The sequence below is a fragment of the Salvelinus namaycush genome, chromosome 2, assembly GCF_016432855.1.
Source record: "Salvelinus namaycush isolate Seneca chromosome 2, SaNama_1.0, whole genome shotgun sequence".
Taxonomy (NCBI): Eukaryota; Metazoa; Chordata; class Actinopteri; order Salmoniformes; family Salmonidae; genus Salvelinus; species Salvelinus namaycush.
Window position 1 is genome coordinate 80,588,787 of NC_052308.1, and position 21,480 is coordinate 80,610,266.

At 43.3% G+C, this 21,480-nt stretch overlaps 1 protein-coding gene across 1 annotated transcript in view; it reads right to left on the reverse strand.

Moving 5' to 3' along the window:
- Nucleotides 1-574: 574 nt before the first annotated feature.
- Nucleotides 575-21,480, reverse strand: part of LOC120023805 (perforin-1-like) — a 37,430-nt gene continuing 16,524 nt past the window's right edge. The window contains exons 6-7 of the mRNA XM_038967920.1: nt 17,433-17,713; nt 575-702 (exon numbers count right to left, since the gene is read on the reverse strand). Coding sequence (XP_038823848.1) covers nt 575-702; nt 17,433-17,713 — 409 coding nt within the window. The remainder of the gene's footprint in view (nt 703-17,432; nt 17,714-21,480) is intronic.

The following is a 21,480-nucleotide window of genomic DNA, read 5'->3' on the forward strand; positions in this document are numbered from 1 at the left end:
TAATTCAAACAGTTTTAGAAACTTCAGAGTGTTTTCTATCCAATATGAATAATAATATGCATATATTAGCAACTGGGAATGAGGAGCAGGCTGTTTAATATGGGCACCTCTGTGCACCTTTCATCCAAACTACTCAATACTGCCCCTGCAGCCATATTAATGTCTGTTTTAAACTGTAGCGCTTTATGTATAATGTGTTAATGTCTGTTTTAAACTGTAGCGCTTTATGTATCATGTGTTGGTAATGTTTGAAACTTTGTGTGCTTCTAGTTTGTCCAATATGTGGTCTCTATTGTACAATATATGTTGTATCTCAATGAGACTAACCTGGTCAAATAAAGGTACAATATATATTTTTTAAATTGGGCTGGGGGAACAAAGAGCTGGGGGAACATAGGGCAGGGGGAACATAGGGCTGGGGGAACATAGGGCTGGGGGAACATAGGGCTGGGGGAACACAGGGCTGGGGGAACATAGGGCTGAGGGAACAAAGCGCTGGGGGAACAAAGCGCTGGGGGAATATAGGGCTGAAGGAAAATAGGGCTGGGGGAAATAGGACTAGGGGAAAATAGGACTAGGGGAACATAGGGCTGAGGGAACACAGGGCTGGGGGAATATAGCCCTGAGGGAACACAGAGCTGAGGGAACACAGAGCTGAAGGAACACAGAGCTGAGGGAACACAGAGCTGAGGGAACACAGAGCTGAAGGAACACAGAGCTGAAGGAACACAGAGCTGAAGGAACACAGAGCTGAAGGAACATAGGTCTGGGTAACAAAGGGCTGGGGGACCATAGAGCTGAGGGAACATAGGGCTGGGGGACCATAGGGCTGAGGGAACATAGGGCAGGGGGAACATAGGGCTGGGGGAAGATGAATAAAGGGAACATTGGGGCTGGGGGAACATGGGGCTAGGGGAACATGAATAAAGGGAACATAGGGCTGAGGGAACATAGGACTAGGGGAACATAGGGCTGGGGGAACATGAATAAAGGGAACATAGGGCTGGGGGAACATGGGGCTAGGGGAACATAGGGCTGGGGGAACATAGGGCTGGGGGAACATGAATAAAGGGAACACAGGTCTGGGGGAACATGAGGCTGGGGGAACATGAATAAAGGGAACATAGGGCTGGGGGAACATGGGGCTGGGGGAACATAGGGCTGGGGGAACATAGGGCTGGGGGAACATGGATAAAGGGAACATAGGTCTGGGGGAACATGAGGCTGGGGGATCATGAATAAAGGGAACATAGGGCTGGGGGAACATGGGGCTGGGGGAACATAGGGCTGGGGAACATAGGGCTGGGGGAACATGGATAAATGGAAAATAGGGCTGGGGGACCATGGGGCTGGGGGAACATAAATAAAGGGAATATAGAGTTGGGGGAACATGGGGCTGGGGGAACATGAATAAAGGGAACATAGGGCTGGGCGAACATGAATAAAGGGAATATAGAGCTGGGGGAACATGGGGCTGGGGGAACATGAATAAAGGGAACATGGGGCTGGGGGAACATGAATAAAGGGAACATAGGGCTGGGGGAACATGAATAAAGGGAACATAGGGGGGAACATAGCGCTGGGGGAACATGGGGCTGGGGGAACATGGGACTGGGGGAACATGAATAAAGGAAACATAGGGCTGGGGGAACTTGAATAAAGGGAACATAGGGCAGGGGGAACATGGGGCTGGGGAACATGAATAAAGGGAAGATAGGGTTGGGGGAACATAGGGCTGGGGGAACATAGGGCTGGGGAAACATGGATAAAGGGAACATAGGGCTGGGTGAACATGAATAAAGGGAACATAGGGCTGGGGGAACATGGGGCTGGGGAACATTAATAAAGGGAACATAAGGCTAGGGGAAAATGGGGCTGGGGGAACATGAATAAAGGGAACATAGGGCTGGGGGAACATGGGGCTGGGGGAACATGAATAAAGGGAACATAGGGCTGGCGAACATGGATAAAGGGAACATAGGGCTGGGGGAACATGGGGCGGGGGGAACATGATTAAAGGGAACACAGGGCTAGGGGAACATGGGGCTGGGGGAACATGAATAAAGGGAACATAGGGCTAGGGGAACATGAATAAAGGGAACATAGGGCTTGGGGAACATGAATAAAGGGAACATGGGGCTGGGGGAACATGAATAAAGGGAACACAGGGCTGGGGGAACATGAATAAAGGGAACACAGGGCTGGGGTACATAGAGCTGGGGGAACATAGGGCTGGGGGAACATGAATAAAGGGAACATAGGGCTGGGTGGAACACAAGGCTGAGGGAACATAGGGCCGGGGGAACATAGGGCTGCGGGAACAGACTACTCAGTATCGAGGGAAAGATGAACGGAGCAATGTAAAGAGAGATCCTTGATGAAAACCTGCTCCAGAGCGTTCAGGAGCTCAGACTGGGGTCAACGTTCACCTTCCAACAGGACAACGACCCTAAGCACACAGCCAAGACAATGCAGGAGTGGCTTCGGGACAAGTCTCTGAATGTCCTTGAGTGGCCCAGCCAGACCCCGGACTTGAACCCGATCAAACACCTCTGGAAAGACCTGAAAATAGCTGTATAGCGACGCTCCCCATCCAACCTGACAGAGCCTGAGAGGATCTGCAGAGAAGAATGGGAGAAATTCCCCAAATACAGGTTTGCCAAGCTTGTAGCAACATATCGAAGAAGACTCAAGGCTGTAATCACTGCCTTATCCACAAAGTGTTGAGTAAACGTTTAGAATATATATATAAATGTGATTTTTCAGTTAATTTTTTTTATACATTTGCTAAAATTTCTAAAAACCTGTTTTTGATTTGTCATTATGGGGTATTGTGATGTCATTATGGGGTATTATGATGTCATTATGGGGTCTTGTGATGTCATTATGGGGTATTGTGATGTCATTATGGGGTATTGTGATGTCATGATAGGGTATTGTGTGTAGATTGATTAGAGGAAAAAACTATTTAATACATTTTAGAATGAGGCTGTAACGTTTCAAAGGCTGGAAAAGGTCAAGGGGTCTGAATACTTTCAGAAGACACCGTATAGAGATGACTCTCACTCAAACCATAGCAAGGAACAAAATACGGAGGCAGATGCTAAAATGTACTTCATTTCATTCTCAGAAAGAAGAAGAAAAAGCTACAAAGTGGTAATCCAAAAAAAGAGCATACAGACCAATGTTATGCCTTCATCAGCCCTGTACACATGTTTATATTTAACTAGGCAAGTCAGGAAAGGACAAATTCTTATTTACAATGACAGCCTACCCCGGCCAACGCTGGGCCAATTGTGCACCGCCCAATCACGGCCGGATGTGATGCAGCCTGGATTCAAACCAGGTACTGCAGTGACACCTCTTGCACTGAGATGCCTTAGACCGCTGAGATGTCTCAGACCACTGAGATGTCTGATACCACTGAGTTGTCTTATACCACTGAGTTGTCTTATACCACTGAGTTGTCTTAGACCACTGAGATGTCTTATACCACTGAGTTGTCTTAGACCACTGAGATGTCTTATACCACTGAGATGTCTTATACCACTGAGATGTCTTAGACCACTGAGATGTCTTATACCACTGAGATGTCTTATACCACTGAGATGTCTTATACCACTGAGTTGTCTTAGACCACTGAGATGTCTTATACCACTGAGTTGTCTTAGACCACTGAGATGTCTTATACCACTGAGATGTCTTATACCACTGAGATGTCTTAGACCACTGAGATGTCTTATACCACTGAGATGTCTTAGACCACTGAGATGTCTTATACCACTGAGATGTCTTATACCACTGAGATGTCTTAGACCACTGAGATGTCTTATACCACTGAGATGTCTTATACCACTGAGATGTCTTATACCACTGAGATGTCTTAGACCAGTGAGATGTCTTATACCACTGAGATGTCTTAGACCAGTGAGATGTCTTAGACCAGTGAGATGTCTTATACCACTGAGATGTCTTAGACCAGTGAGATGTCTTAGACCGCAGAGATGTCTTAGACCGCTGAGATGTCTGATACCACTGAGATGCCTTAGACCACTGAGATGTCTTATACCACTGAGATGTCTTAGACCACTGAGATGTCTTAGACCGCTGAGATGTCTTATACCACTGAGATGTCTTATACCGCTGAGATGTCTTATACCACTGAGATGCCTTAGACCACTGAGATGTCTTATACCACTGACCACTGAGATGTCTTAGACCACTGAGATGTCTTATACCACTGAGATGTCTTATACCACTGAGATGTCTTATACCACTGAGATGTCTTATACCACTGACCACTGAGATGCCTTAGACCACTGAGATGTCTTAGACCACTGACCACTGAGATGCCTTAGACCACTGAGATGTCTTATACCACTGAGATGTCTTAGACCACTGAGATGTCTTATACCACTGAGATGTCTTATACCACTGAGATGTCTTAGTCCACTGAGATGCCTTAGACCACTGAGATGTCTTATACCACTGAGATGCCTTATACCACTGAGATGTCTTATACCACTGAGATGTCTTAGTCCACTGAGATGCCTTAGACCACTGAGATGTCTTATACCACTGAGATGCCTTATACCACTGAGATGTCTTATACCACTGAGATGTCTTAGACCGCTGAGATGCCTTATACCACTGAGATGTCTTATACCACTGAGATGCCTTATACCACTGAGATGTCTTATACCGCTGAGATGTCTTATACGACTGAGATGTCTTATACCACTGAGATGTCTTATACCACTGAGATGTCTTATACCGCTGAGATGTCTTATACGACTGAGATGTCTTATACCACTGAGATGTCTTATACCACTGAGATGTCTTAGACCACTGAGATGTCTTATACCACTGAGATGTCTTATACCACTGAGATGTCTTAGACCACTGATATGTCTTATACCACTGAGATGCCTTATACCACTGATATGTCTTATACCACTGATATGTCTTATACCACTGAGATGTCTTATACCACTGATATGTCTTATACCACTGAGATGCCTTATACCACTGAGATGTCTGATACCACTGAGATGTCTGATACCACTGAGATGTCTTATACCACTGAGATGTCTTATACCACTGAGATGTCTTATACCACTGAGATGTCTTATACCACTGAGATGTCTTAGACCACTGAGATGTCTTATACCACTGAGATGTCTTATACCACTGAGATGTCTTAGACCACTGAGATGTCTTAGACCACTGAGATGCCTTATACCACTGAGATGTCTTATACCACTGAGATGTCTTAGACCACTGAGATGCCTTATACCACTGAGATGTCTTATACCACTGAGATGTCTTAGACCACTGAGATGTCTTATACCACTGAGATGTCTTATACCACTGAGATGTCTTAGACCACTGAGATGTCTTATACCACTGAGATGTCTTATACCACTGAGATGCCTTATACCACTGAGATGTCTTATACCACTGAGATGTCTTAGACCACTGAGATGCCTTATACCACTGAGATGTCTTATACCACTGAGATGTCTTATACCACTGAGATGTCTTATACCACTGAGATGTCTTATACCACTGAGATGTCTTAGACCACTGAGATGTCTTATACCACTGAGATGTCTTATACCACTGAGATGTCTTATACCGCTGAGATGTCTTAGACCACTGAGATGTCTTATACCACTGAGATGTCTTATACCACTGAGATGTCTTATACCACTGAGATGTCTTAGACCACTGAGATGTCTTATACCACTGAGATGCCTTATACCACTGAGATGTCTGATACCACTGAGATGTCTGATACCACTGAGATGTCTTATACCACTGAGATGTCTTATACCACTGAGATGTCTTAGACCACTGAGATGTCTTATACCACTGAGATGTCTGATACCACTGAGATGTCTTATACCACTGAGATGTCTTATACCACTGAGATGTCTTATACCACTGATATGTCTTAGACCACTGAGATGTCTGATACCACTGAGATGTCTGATACCACTGAGATGTCTTATACCACTGAGATGTCTGATACCACTGAGATGTCTGATACCACTGAGATGTCTTATACCACTGAGATGTCTTATACCACTGAGATGTCTTATACCACTGAGATGTCTTAGACCACTGAGATGTCTTATACCACTGAGATGTCTGATACCACTGAGATGTCTTATACCACTGAGATGTCTGATACCACTGAGATGTCTGATACCACTGAGATGTCTTATACCACTGAGATGTCTTATACCACTGAGATGTCTTATACCACTGAGATGTCTTATACCACTGAGATGTCTTAGACCACTGAGATGTCTTATACCACTGAGATGTCTTATACCACTGAGATGTCTTATACCACTGAGATGTCTTATACCACTGAGATGTCTGATACCACTGAGATGTCTGATACCACTGAGATGTCTGATACCACTGAGATGTCTGATACCACTGAGATGTCTGATACCACTGAGATGTCTGATACCACTGAGATGTCTTATACCACTGAGATGTCTTATACCACTGAGATGTCTTATACCACTGAGATGTCTTATACCACTGAGATGTCTTATACCACTGAGATGTCTTATACCACTGAGATGTCTTATACCACTGAGATGTCTTATACCACTGAGATGTCTTATACCACTGAGATGTCTTATACCACTGAGATGTCTGAGACCACTGAGATGTCTTATACCACTGAGATGTCTGAGACCACTGAGATGTCTTATACCACTGAGATGTCTTATACCACTGAGATGCCTTATACCACTGAGATGCCTTATACCACTGAGATGCCTTATACCACTGAGATGTCTTATACCACTGAGATGCCTGATACCACTGAGATGCCTTAGACCACTGAGATGTCTTATACCACTGAGATGTCTGATACCACTGAGATGTCTGATACCACTGAGATGTCTGATACAACTGAGATGTCTTATACCACTGAGATGTCTTAGACCACTGAGATGTCTTATACCACTGAGTTGTCTTAGACCACTGAGATGTCTTATACCACTGAGATGTCTTATACCACTGAGATGTCTTAGACCACTGAGATGTCTTATACCACTGAGATGTCTTATACCACTGAGATGTCTTATACCACTGAGTTGTCTTAGACCACTGAGATGTCTTATACCACTGAGTTGTCTTAGACCACTGAGATGTCTTATACCACTGAGATGTCTTATACCACTGAGATGTCTTAGACCACTGAGATGTCTTATACCACTGAGATGTCTTAGACCACTGAGATGTCTTATACCACTGAGATGTCTTATACCACTGAGATGTCTTAGACCACTGAGATGTCTTATACCACTGAGATGTCTTATACCACTGAGATGTCTTATACCACTGAGATGTCTTAGACCAGTGAGATGTCTTATACCACTGAGATGTCTTAGACCAGTGAGATGTCTTAGACCAGTGAGATGTCTTATACCACTGAGATGTCTTAGACCAGTGAGATGTCTTAGACCGCTGAGATGTCTTAGACCGCTGAGATGTCTGATACCACTGAGATGCCTTAGACCACTGAGATGTCTTATACCACTGAGATGTCTTAGACCACTGAGATGTCTTAGACCGCTGAGATGTCTTATACCACTGAGATGTCTTATACCGCTGAGATGTCTTATACCACTGAGATGCCTTAGACCACTGAGATGTCTTATACCACTGACCACTGAGATGTCTTAGACCACTGAGATGTCTTATACCACTGAGATGTCTTATACCACTGAGATGTCTTATACCACTGAGATGTCTTATACCACTGACCACTGAGATGCCTTAGACCACTGAGATGTCTTAGACCACTGACCACTGAGATGCCTTAGACCACTGAGATGTCTTATACCACTGAGATGTCTTAGACCACTGAGATGTCTTATACCACTGAGATGTCTTATACCACTGAGATGTCTTAGTCCACTGAGATGCCTTAGACCACTGAGATGTCTTATACCACTGAGATGCCTTATACCACTGAGATGTCTTATACCACTGAGATGTCTTAGTCCACTGAGATGCCTTAGACCACTGAGATGTCTTATACCACTGAGATGCCTTATACCACTGAGATGTCTTATACCACTGAGATGTCTTAGACCGCTGAGATGCCTTATACCACTGAGATGTCTTATACCACTGAGATGCCTTATACCACTGAGATGTCTTATACCGCTGAGATGTCTTATACGACTGAGATGTCTTATACCACTGAGATGTCTTATACCACTGAGATGTCTTATACCGCTGAGATGTCTTATACGACTGAGATGTCTTATACCACTGAGATGTCTTATACCACTGAGATGTCTTAGACCACTGAGATGTCTTATACCACTGAGATGTCTTATACCACTGAGATGTCTTAGACCACTGATATGTCTTATACCACTGAGATGCCTTATACCACTGATATGTCTTATACCACTGATATGTCTTATACCACTGAGATGTCTTATACCACTGATATGTCTTATACCACTGAGATGCCTTATACCACTGAGATGTCTGATACCACTGAGATGTCTGATACCACTGAGATGTCTTATACCACTGAGATGTCTTATACCACTGAGATGTCTTATACCACTGAGATGTCTTATACCACTGAGATGTCTTATACCACTGAGATGTCTTAGACCACTGAGATGTCTTATACCACTGAGATGTCTTATACCACTGAGATGTCTTAGACCACTGAGATGTCTTAGACCACTGAGATGCCTTATACCACTGAGATGTCTTATACCACTGAGATGTCTTAGACCACTGAGATGCCTTATACCACTGAGATGTCTTATACCACTGAGATGTCTTAGACCACTGAGATGTCTTATACCACTGAGATGTCTTATACCACTGAGATGTCTTAGACCACTGAGATGTCTTATACCACTGAGATGTCTTATACCACTGAGATGCCTTATACCACTGAGATGTCTTATACCACTGAGATGTCTTAGACCACTGAGATGCCTTATACCACTGAGATGTCTTATACCACTGAGATGTCTTATACCACTGAGATGTCTTATACCACTGAGATGTCTTATACCACTGAGATGTCTTAGACCACTGAGATGTCTTATACCACTGAGATGTCTTATACCACTGAGATGTCTTATACCACTGAGATGTCTTAGACCACTGAGATGTCTTATACCACTGAGATGTCTTATACCACTGAGATGTCTTATACCACTGAGATGTCTTAGACCACTGAGATGTCTTATACCACTGAGATGCCTTATACCACTGAGATGTCTGATACCACTGAGATGTCTGATACCACTGAGATGTCTTATACCACTGAGATGTCTTATACCACTGAGATGTCTTAGACCACTGAGATGTCTTATACCACTGAGATGTCTGATACCACTGAGATGTCTTATACCACTGAGATGTCTTATACCACTGAGATGTCTTATACCACTGATATGTCTTAGACCACTGAGATGTCTGATACCACTGAGATGTCTGATACCACTGAGATGTCTTATACCACTGAGATGTCTGATACCACTGAGATGTCTGATACCACTGAGATGTCTTATACCACTGAGATGTCTTATACCACTGAGATGTCTTATACCACTGAGATGTCTTATACCACTGAGATGTCTTAGACCACTGAGATGTCTTATACCACTGAGATGTCTGATACCACTGAGATGTCTTATACCACTGAGATGTCTGATACCACTGAGATGTCTGATACCACTGAGATGTCTTATACCACTGAGATGTCTTATACCACTGAGATGTCTTATACCACTGAGATGTCTTATACCACTGAGATGTCTTAGACCACTGAGATGTCTTATACCACTGAGATGTCTTATACCACTGAGATGTCTTATACCACTGAGATGTCTGATACCACTGAGATGTCTGATACCACTGAGATGTCTGATACCACTGAGATGTCTGATACCACTGAGATGTCTGATACCACTGAGATGTCTGATACCACTGAGATGTCTGATACCACTGAGATGTCTGATACCACTGAGATGTCTTATACCACTGAGATGTCTTATACCACTGAGATGTCTTATACCACTGAGATGTCTTATACCACTGAGATGTCTTATACCACTGAGATGTCTTATACCACTGAGATGTCTTATACCACTGAGATGTCTTATACCACTGAGATGTCTTATACCACTGAGATGTCTGAGACCACTGAGATGTCTTATACCACTGAGATGTCTGAGACCACTGAGATGTCTTATACCACTGAGATGTCTTATACCACTGAGATGCCTTATACCACTGAGATGCCTTATACCACTGAGATGCCTTATACCACTGAGATGTCTTATACCACTGAGATGCCTGATACCACTGAGATGCCTTAGACCACTGAGATGTCTTATACCACTGAGATGTCTGATACCACTGAGATGTCTGATACCACTGAGATGTCTGATACCACTGAGATGTCTTATACCACTGAGATGTCTTAGACCACTGAGATGTCTTATACCACTGAGATGTCTTATACCACTGAGATGTCTTATACCACTGAGATGTCTTAGACCACTGAGATGTCTTAGACCACTGAGATGTCTTATACCACTGAGATGTCTTATACCACTGAGATGTCTTATACCACTGAGATGTCTTAGACCACTGAGATGTCTTAGACCACTGAGATGTCTTAGACCACTGAGATGTCTTATACCACTGAGATGTCTTAGACCACTGAGATGTCTTATACCACTGAGATGTCTTATACCACTGAGATGCCTTATACCACTGAGATGCCTTATACCACTGAGATGCCTTATACCACTGAGATGCCTTATACCACTGAGATGCCTTATACCACTGAGATGCCTTATACCACTGAGATGTCTTATACCACTGAGATGCCTTATACCACTGAGATGTCTGAGACCACTGAGATGTCTTATACCACTGAGATGTCTTATACCACTGAGATGCCTTATACCACTGAGATGCCTTATACCACTGAGATGCCTTATACCACTGAGATGTCTTATACCACTGAGATGCCTTATACCACTGAGATGTCTGATACCACTGAGATGTCTTAGACCACTGAGATGTCTTATACCACTGAGATGTCTTAGACCACTGAGATGTCTTATACCACTGAGATGTCTTATACCACTGAGATGTCTTAGACCACTGAGATGTCTTAGACCACTGAGAATTCTTATACCACTGAGATGTCTTATACCACTGAGATGTCTTATACCACTGAGATGTCTCAGACCACTGAGATGTCTGATACCACTGAGATGTCTTATACCACTGAGATGTCTTATACCACTGAGATGCCTTATACCACTGAGATGCCTTATACCACTGAGATGCCTTATACCACTGAGATGTCTTATACCACTGAGATGCCTTATACCACTGAGATGTCTGAGACCACTGAGATGTCTTATACCACTGAGATGTCTTATACCACTGAGATGCCTTATACCACTGAGATGCCTTATACCACTGAGATGCCTTATACCACTGAGATGTCTTATACCACAGAGATGTCTTATACCACTGAGATGTCTGATACCACTGAGATGTCTTAGACCACTGAGATGTCTTAGACCACTGAGATGTCTTATACCACTGAGATGTCTTATACCACTGAGATGTCTTATACCACTGAGATGTCTTAGACCACTGAGATGTCTTAGACCACTGAGATGTCTTAGACCACTGAGATGTCTTATACCACTGAGATGTCTTAGACCACTGAGATGTCTTATACCACTGAGATGTCTTATACCACTGAGATGCCTTATACCACTGAGATGCCTTATACCACTGAGATGCCTTATACCACTGAGATGCCTTATACCACTGAGATGCCTTATACCACTGAGATGCCTTATACCACTGAGATGTCTTATACCACTGAGATGCCTTATACCACTGAGATGTCTGAGACCACTGAGATGTCTTATACCACTGAGATGTCTTATACCACTGAGATGCCTTATACCACTGAGATGCCTTATACCACTGAGATGCCTTATACCACTGAGATGTCTTATACCACTGAGATGCCTTATACCACTGAGATGTCTGATACCACTGAGATGTCTTAGACCACTGAGATGTCTTATACCACTGAGATGTCTTAGACCACTGAGATGTCTTATACCACTGAGATGTCTTATACCACTGAGATGTCTTAGACCACTGAGATGTCTTAGACCACTGAGAATTCTTATACCACTGAGATGTCTTATACCACTGAGATGTCTTATACCACTGAGATGTCTCAGACCACTGAGATGTCTGATACCACTGAGATGTCTTATACCACTGAGATGTCTTATACCACTGAGATGCCTTATACCACTGAGATGCCTTATACCACTGAGATGCCTTATACCACTGAGATGTCTTATACCACTGAGATGCCTTATACCACTGAGATGTCTGAGACCACTGAGATGTCTTATACCACTGAGATGTCTTATACCACTGAGATGCCTTATACCACTGAGATGCCTTATACCACTGAGATGCCTTATACCACTGAGATGTCTTATACCACAGAGATGCCTTATACCACTGAGATGTCTGATACCACTGAGATGTCTTAGACCACTGAGATGTCTTAGACCACTGAGATGCCTTATACCACTGAGATGTCTTATACCACTGAGATGTCTTATACCACTGAGATGTCTTATACCACTGAGATGTCTTATACCACTGAGATGTCTTACACCACTGAGATGTCTTATACCACTGAGATGTCTTATACCACTGAGATGTCTTATACCACTGAGATGTCTTATACCACTGAGATGTCTTATACCACTGAGATGCCTTATACCACTGAGATGTCTGAGACCACTGAGATGTCTTATACCACTGAGATGTCTTATACCACTGAGATGCCTTATACCACTGAGATGCCTTATACCACTGAGATGCCTTATACCACTGAGATGTCTTATACCACTGAGATGCCTTATACCACTGAGATGTCTGATACCACTGAGATGTCTTAGACCACTGAGATGTCTTAGACCACTGAGATGCCTTATACCACTGAGATGTCTTATACCACTGAGATGTCTTATACCACTGAGATGTCTTATACCACTGAGATGTCTTATACCACTGAGATGTCTTACACCACTGAGATGTCTTATACCACTGAGATGTCTTATACCACTGAGATGTCTTATACCACTGAGATGTCTTATACCACTGAGATGTCTTATACCACTGAGATGTCTTATACCACTGAGATGTCTTATACCACTGAGATGTCTTATACCACTGAGATGTCTTATACCACTGAGATGTCTTATACCACTGAGATGTCTTATACCACTGAGATGTCTTTTACCACTGAGATGTCTTATACCACTGAGATGTCTTATACCACTGAGATGCCTTATACCACTGAGATGTCTGATACCACTGAGATGTCTTATACCACTGAGATGTCTTATACCACTGAGATGTCTTATACCACTGAGATGTCTTATACCACTGAGATGTCTTAGACCACTGAGATGTCTTATACCACTGAGATGTCTTACACCACTGAGATGTCTTATACCACTGAGATGTCTTATACCACTGAGATGTCTTATACCACTGAGATGTCTTATACCACTGAGATGTCTTATACCACTGAGATGTCTTAGACCAGTGAGATGTCTTACACCACTGAGATGTCTTATACCACTGAGATGTCTGATACCACTGAGATGTCTTATACCACTGAGATGTCTGATACCACTGAGATGTCTTATACCACTGAGATGTCTGATACCACTGAGATGTCTTATACCACTGAGATGCCTTATACCACTGAGATGTCTTATACCACTGAGATGTCTTATACCACTGAGATGTCTTATACCACTGAGATGTCTTATACCACTGAGATGTCTTATACCACTGAGATGTCTGATACCACTGAGATGTCTGATACCACTGAGATGTCTTATACCACTGAGATGTCTTATACCACTGAGATGCCTTATACCACTGAGATGTCTGATACCACTGAGATGTCTGATACCACTGAGATGTCTGAGACCACTGAGATGTCTGATACCACTGAGATGCCTTAGACCGCTGCGCCACTTGGGAGTGGAGACACATATATACGTTACTAGTGGACAGTGAGTCATTACTGTATATACTACACACAGAATGACAGAAGAAGAAAATCAAAAAATTGACAAATGTCACATAATAATTGAAAATAAGACACAAATGGTCTGGGCTAGTTGGCGATGTCATAAGTATTAAGTACCATTCTCAAATCCAATGCAAAAAAGGCGGTCAGGGAAACTGCTGGTGCATCTATCCCCCTTTCATCCTCCCTCTCTCTCTCTTCTTCCCCCTGTCTCCTGTTGTTCCTCCCCTCTCTCTCTTCTTCCCCCTGTATCCTGCTCTTCCTCCCTCTCTCTCTCTTCTTCCCCCTGTCTCCTGCTCTTCCTCCCTCTCTCTCTCTTCTTCCCCCTGTCTCCTGATGTTCCTCCCTCTCTCTCTCTTCTTCCCCCTGTCTCCTGGTGTTCCTCCCTCTCTCTCTCTTCTTCCCCCTGTCTCCTGTTGTTCCTCCCTCTCTCTCTCTTCTTCCCCCTGTCTCCTGCTGTTCCTCCCTCTCTCTCTCTTCTTCCCCCTGTCTCCTGCTGTTCCTCCCTCTCTCTCTCTTCTTCCCCCTGTCTCCTGTTGTTCCTCCCTCTCTCTCTCTTCTTCCCCCTGTCTCCTGTTGTTCCTCCCCCTCTCTCTCTTCTTCCCCCTGTCTCCTGATGTTCTTCCCTCTCTCTCTCTTCTTCCCCCTGTCTCTTGCTGTTCCTCCCTCTCTCTCTCTTCTTCCCCCTGTCTCCTGCTCTTCCTCCCTCTCTCTCTTCTTCCCCCTGTCTCCTGCTGTTCCTCCCTCTCTCTCTTCTTCCCCCTGTCTCCTGCTGTTACTCCCTCTCTCTCTCTTCTTCCCCCTCTCATCCTCTCTCTCTTTATCCCCCTGTCTCCTGTTGTTCCTCCCTCTCTCTCTCTTCTTCCCCCTGTCTCTTGTTGTTCCTCCCTCTCTCTCTCTTCTTCCCCTGTCTCCTGCTGTTCCTCCCTATCTCTCTCTTCTTCCCCATCTCATCCTCCCTCTCTCTCTTCTTCCCCCTGTATCCTGCTGTTCCTCCCTCTCTTTCTCTTCTTCCCCCCTCATCCTCCCTCTCTCTCTCTTCTTCCCCCTGTCTCCTGCTGTTCCTCCCTCTCTCTCTCTTCTTCCCCCTCTCATCCTCCCTCTCTCTCTCTTTTCCCCCTCTCTTCCTCCCTCTCTCTCTCTTCTTCCCCCTGTCTCCTGCTGTTCCTCCCTCTCTCTCTCTTCTTCCCCTGTCTCCTGTTATTCCTCCCTCTCTCTCTCTTCTTTTCCCTGTCTCCTGTTGTTCCTCCCTCTCTCTCTCTTCTTCCCCCTGTCTCCTGCTCTTCCTCCCTCTCTCTCTCTTCTTCCCCCTGTCTCCTGCTCTTCCTCCCTCTCTCTTCTTCCTCCTCTCATCCTTTCTCTCTTCTTCCCCCTGTCTCCTGTTGTTCCTCCCTCTCTCTCTCTTCTTCCCCCTGTCTCCTGCTGTTCCTCCCTCTCTTCTTCCCCCTCTCTTCCTCCCTCTCTCTTCCTCCCATTCCTCTCTCTTTCCCAAACTCTTTCTCCTCCCCTCTTCGTATTATGATGTGTATAGGTTAAACTGCTCCTAGATCTGTGGCTGATGGATGCCATAAAATATTATGTATCTCTCTAGCAGTGCTGCCATCTATAGGACAGACTGAGTTACTGCAGCTGTAGCAGTGCTGCCATCTATAGGACAGACTGAGTTACTGCAGCTGTAGCAGTGCTGCCATCTATAGGACAGACTGAGTTACTGCAGCTGTAGCAGTGCTGCCATCTATAGGACAGACTGAGTTACTGCAGCACAACCCTACAGTCAGAGAGTACAACACCACAACTAAAGTCATTTGATTTATATATTTATTTAACAGGGACAATACACATCAATGAACAGTTCTGTAAATATGCCAGATTGAGACAACTGTCTATCTGTAGTCCCTGGGCAGATATTATTTTTCACTTGCGGCATGTGTATAACAATATCATCAGCATATTATATATCAACACCGTGACACATGAAGCAAGTCCTTTATATATAAGCTAAAGTGTAAAGGCCCTAAAACGGATCCTTGTGGGACCCCATTGTGCAGTTGCCAGACAATTAGACTTTCTGCTTGATTCAAACACTGTATTCTGTAAGATAAACTAACCCATCCATTTTAAAGCATTGGGGGAGAAATGTAACTTTGCTAGTTTAGAGAGTAGTATTCTGTGATTTACAGTGTCAAATGCTTTTAGAAAATATATAAAACACAGCTCCTCCCACTTCACCTTTGACAAATTTGTATTTAAACCTTCTCCAAAAAAGACCATCTCTGAAGCCGAATTGCATGGGTTACAATGAGAAATCACTAGTATTCAAGGGACCAGTCAATTGCTCAGCAACTACCCTCTCTCTGCAGCCTTTGAAACAATTGGCGAAATACTTCTAGGTCTATAATTATTGACCTTAAAACAATCTCCAGACTTGAACATGGTGGTAACAGCAGCTGACTTCCATTCCCTTGGGATGATACCTTGGTTTATGGATAGATTCATTTGATGTGTTATTGGTGATGTTTAAATATCATTATGTGTTTTAAAGAACACATTATCAAAACCATAGACATCTTTGACTTTAGAGGTTTTCAAACTTTCACCTCCAGTAGAATCATATCAAACATTTTGAGTGAGTCTTCGCATTGGGTGTTAAATAACTCGCTCACTGTCAACTTTTACCCCACATCTAGTCCAGACTGAATAAAGAAATTGTTAAAAGCAGTGGCTATAGAGTAGCTCTATTAATTTTCATATTTACACATATAGTATTTTAATCGTTTGACAGCCGCCATGCAAATATAAGGTTCAATGTAATTTGTTTAGGTCACAGGCAAGCTTTGGTGTGAATAATCATTATATAGTCAGCTGAACCCTATATCCTCCCTGATTACACATGACATATAAAGACATGATTGGAAGATTGGGGGGAGAAAGATGCACCGAGTACCACCCAGGGGAAAACATATTCTAATGATTCCCCTGGTTTTCAACGTGGTTCCTGGTGAGCTGTACAGGCAACAGACCCACCGCCTGGAATGAATTTACTCCAGTGTGTTGTGAGGGGTACATTATACAGAGATGTAAAAGAACCATAGGTATAGGAGTACTGAACTCTGGACAGAAAAGGTAGAAAAGAGATGCACACTCTTACTGTAGAGTGGAGTAGAGTGTACTGTGGGGGTGGAAGGTTTGTGTGCTGTGAGGTTGGAAGGTTTGTGTGTTGTGACTTTGAAAGGTTTGTATTTTTCACATTTGTCCCCGGTCAGGTCAGGGTCACAGTTGAGGGTGTACAGGAAATAAAAGCTCTCCCAGCTGTTGTTACACCAGTGTCCGTGTGTTCCCTGCTCGAGGTCGAAGGTACAGCCCAACAGGTTGTCATCCTTATCCACAGGATCGTCATCCCAGACAGCCACATTTAGACTCAGGTCTTTGTCAAAGGGACCCATGTCAAAGGTAGCATTCCAGACAGGATTGTTGGACGGAATCACATTGGTCTTATGGGACTTGGAACCGTAGGTGACCACAGCGTACCTGTAGCAGGTGGAGAAACAGGAAGTTGGAAACAAACTGGAAAGATTCAAATACTATGACATGCCACAAGAGGGCGATCAAACTCATTCCATGGAGGACCTAGTCTATACTGGTTTTTGTTCCTTTCAATTAAGACTAAAGACAACCAGGTGAGGGGATTTCCTTAATAATTAGTGACCTTAATTCATCAATCAAATACAAGGGAGGAGAGAAAACCGTCAGACACTCGGCCCTTAGTGGAATGAGTTTGATACATGTTGGTGTAAAAGGTTGAAAGGACTTTTATCACGATAGTCATTCTGTCTTCTTCCTTTTCTCTCTTGTCTCTCTTCCCTCCGTGGAATGCGTTTGACATGAGTTATAATCTGTAGCCCACTTAATCCACTACTGTAGCCCACCTATTCCACTACTGTAGCCCACTTATTCCACTACTTTATCCCACTTATTCCACTACTTTAGCCCACTTATTCCACTACTGTAGCCCACTTATTCCACTACTTATTCCCCCCCAGGTTCCACATTTATGTTTTAACCCTAAACTGGCACACTTGATTAAATTAGTCAACTAATCATTAAGCTTTTGACTAATTGAATCAGCTGTGCCAGTAGGAGGAGGGGGCTACTCCAGTTGGTACATATTGCTCTGATCCCAAATGGATCCCTATTCCCTATATAGTGTAAAAAGTAAACTATTAGAAAAAAAATTGCTATCTAGAACCTAAAAGGGTTCTTCGGCTGTCCCCATAGGAGAACCCTTAGAAGAACCCTTTTTGGTTCCAGGTAGAAATCTTTTGAGTTTAAAATAGAAGCCTTTACACAGAGGATTCTACATGGAACCAAAAAGTGTTCTCCTATGGGGTCAGCCGAATAAACCGTTTGGAACCCTTTTTTTTAAGAGTGTAGTGCACTCTATAGAGAATAAAAGACTTGTAACGGAAAATAATCACGCTTGTTTGAGCATCTGTCAAGGCTGTGGGTAACTGGTGAGTCAGGCGCAGGAGAGCTGAGATGCGTGGACAAGGTATTTAATACAAGAAAAAACACCAGTATAAACACAATACTATGGTGCTGGAAAAATACCGGTACCACGAAATAAACGGGCGTAATACAAAACCCGGTAACAATACACCAGCCGTTTTGTGGGTCGTTGTCTTCTGTCTTTGTTTCTATGCACCAGATAGGACTGTTTCGGTTTTGCCACATTTGTTATTTTGTATTTTGTAGTGTTCAAGGTTTTGTCGTTATTAAACATGATGAACACTAACTACGCTGCGTCTTGGTCCGATCCCTGCTCCACCTCCTCTTCAAACGAAGAGGAGGAAATCTGCCGTTACAACGCCTCATGAAGTAAACCAGGGTTTGAGGTTTAGCAAGTTAACGGGAAAACCTGGATGTGAGACAATGTCTTAAAGATACGCTTTCAATCTTTCGTATAATTTCAGCCATTCGTTTTGAAAGTGGCTCTCACAAGCCAAAAGTGGTCTCAGTTTTTTCTCTACTGTGTCATAAAATGATGTACTACGTCAAATTGTGTACTAGGTCATCAAATTGTGTACTACGTCATCAAATTGTGTACAACATCATGAAATTGTGTACTATGTCATCAAATTGTGTACTATGTCATCAAATTGTGTAATACATTATCCATTTTGTATGATATGCTACAAATCTAATTGTACTATATGTTACAAATGTGTTGTGCTTAAGATCCTGGAGTGCATCTTTATGTAGCTGAAACTGTCATTACTACAACCTAGTGAAAGGGACAAACTGTCATTACTACAACCTAGTGAAAGTGGCTGAAACTGTCATTACTACAACCTAGTGAAAGTGGCTGAAACTGTCATTACTACAACCTAGTGAAAGTGACTGAAACTGTCATTACTACAACCTAGTGAAAGGGGCTGAAACTGTCATTACTACAACCTAGTGAAAGGGGTTGAAACTGTCATTACTACAACCTAGTGAAAGGGGCTGAACCTGTCATTACTACAACCTAGTGAAAGGGGCTGAAACTGTCATTACTACAACCTAGTGAAAGGGACAAACTGTCATTACTACAACCTAGTGAAAGTGGCTGAAACTGTCATTACTACCACCTAGTGAAAGTGGCTGAAACTGTCATTACTGCAACCTAGTGAAAGTGGCTGAAACTGTCATTACTACAACCTAGTGAAAGTGGCTGAAACTGTCATTACTACAACCTAGTGAAAGTGGCTGAAACTGTCATTACTGCAACCTAGTGAAAGGGGCTGAAACTGTCATTACTACAACCTAGTGAAAGTAGCTGAAACTGTCATTACTACAACCTAGTGAAATGGACAAACTGTCATTACTACAACCTAGTGAAGTGGCTGGAACTGTCATTACTACAACCTAGTGAAAGGGGTTGAAACTGTCATTACTACAACCTAGTGAAAGTGGCTGAAACTGTCATTACTACAACCTAGTGAAGTGGCTGAAACTGTCATTACTACAACCTAGTGAAAGGGACAAACTGTCATTACTACAACCTAGTGAAAGTGGCTGAAACTGTCATTACTACCACCTAGTGAAAGTGGCTGAAACTGTCATTACTGCAACCTAGTGAAAGTGGCTGAAACTGTCATTACTACAACCTAGTGAAAGTGGCTGAAACTGTCATTACTACAACCTAGTGAAAGTGGCTGAAACTGTCATTACTGCAACCTAGTGAAAGGGGCTGAAACTGTCATTACTACAACCTAGTGAAAGTAGCTGAAACTGTCATTACTACAACCTAGTGAAATGGACAAACTGTCATTACTACAACCTAGTGAAGTGGCTGGAACTGTCATTACTACAACCTAGTGAAAGGGGCTGAAACTGTCATTACTACATCCTAGTGAAAGTGGCTGAAACTGTCATTACTACAACCTAGTGAAGTGGCTGAAACTGTCATTACTACAACCTAGTGAAAGGGACAAACTGTCATTACTACAACCTAGTGAAGTGGCTGGAATTGTCATTACTACAACCTAGTGAAAGTGGCTGAAACTGTCATTACTACAACCTAGTGAAAGTAGCTGAAACTGTCAGTACTACAAACTAGTGAAAGTGGCTGAAACTGTCATTACTACAACCTAGTGAAAGGGGCTGAAACTGTCATTACTACAACCTAGTGAAAGGGGCTGAAACTGTCATTACTACAACCTAGTGAAAGGGACAAACTGTCATTACTACAACCTAGTGAAAGTGGCTGAAACTGTCATTACTACCACCTAGTGAAAGTGGCTGAAACTGTCATTACTGCAACCTAGTGAAAGTGGCTGAAACTGTCATTACTACAACCTAGTGAAAGTGGCTGAAACTGTCATTACTACAACCTAGTGAAAGTGGCTGAAACTGTCATTACTGCAACCTAGTGAAAGGGGCTGAAACTGTCATTACTACAACCTAGTGAAAGTAGCTGAAACTGTCATTACTACAACCTAGTGAAATGGACAAACTGTCATTACTACAACCTAGTGAAGTGGCTGGAACTGTCATTACTACAACCTAGTGAAAGGGGTTGAAACTGTCATTACTACAACCTAGTGAAAGTGGCTGAAACTGTCATTACTACAACCTAGTGAAGTGGCTGAAACTGTCATTACTACAACCTAGTGAAAGGGACAAACTGTCATTACTACAACCTAGTGAAAGTGGCTGAAACTGTCATTACTACCACCTAGTGAAAGTGGCTGAAACTGTCATTACTGCAACCTAGTGAAAGTGGCTGAAACTGTCATTACTACAACCTAGTGAAA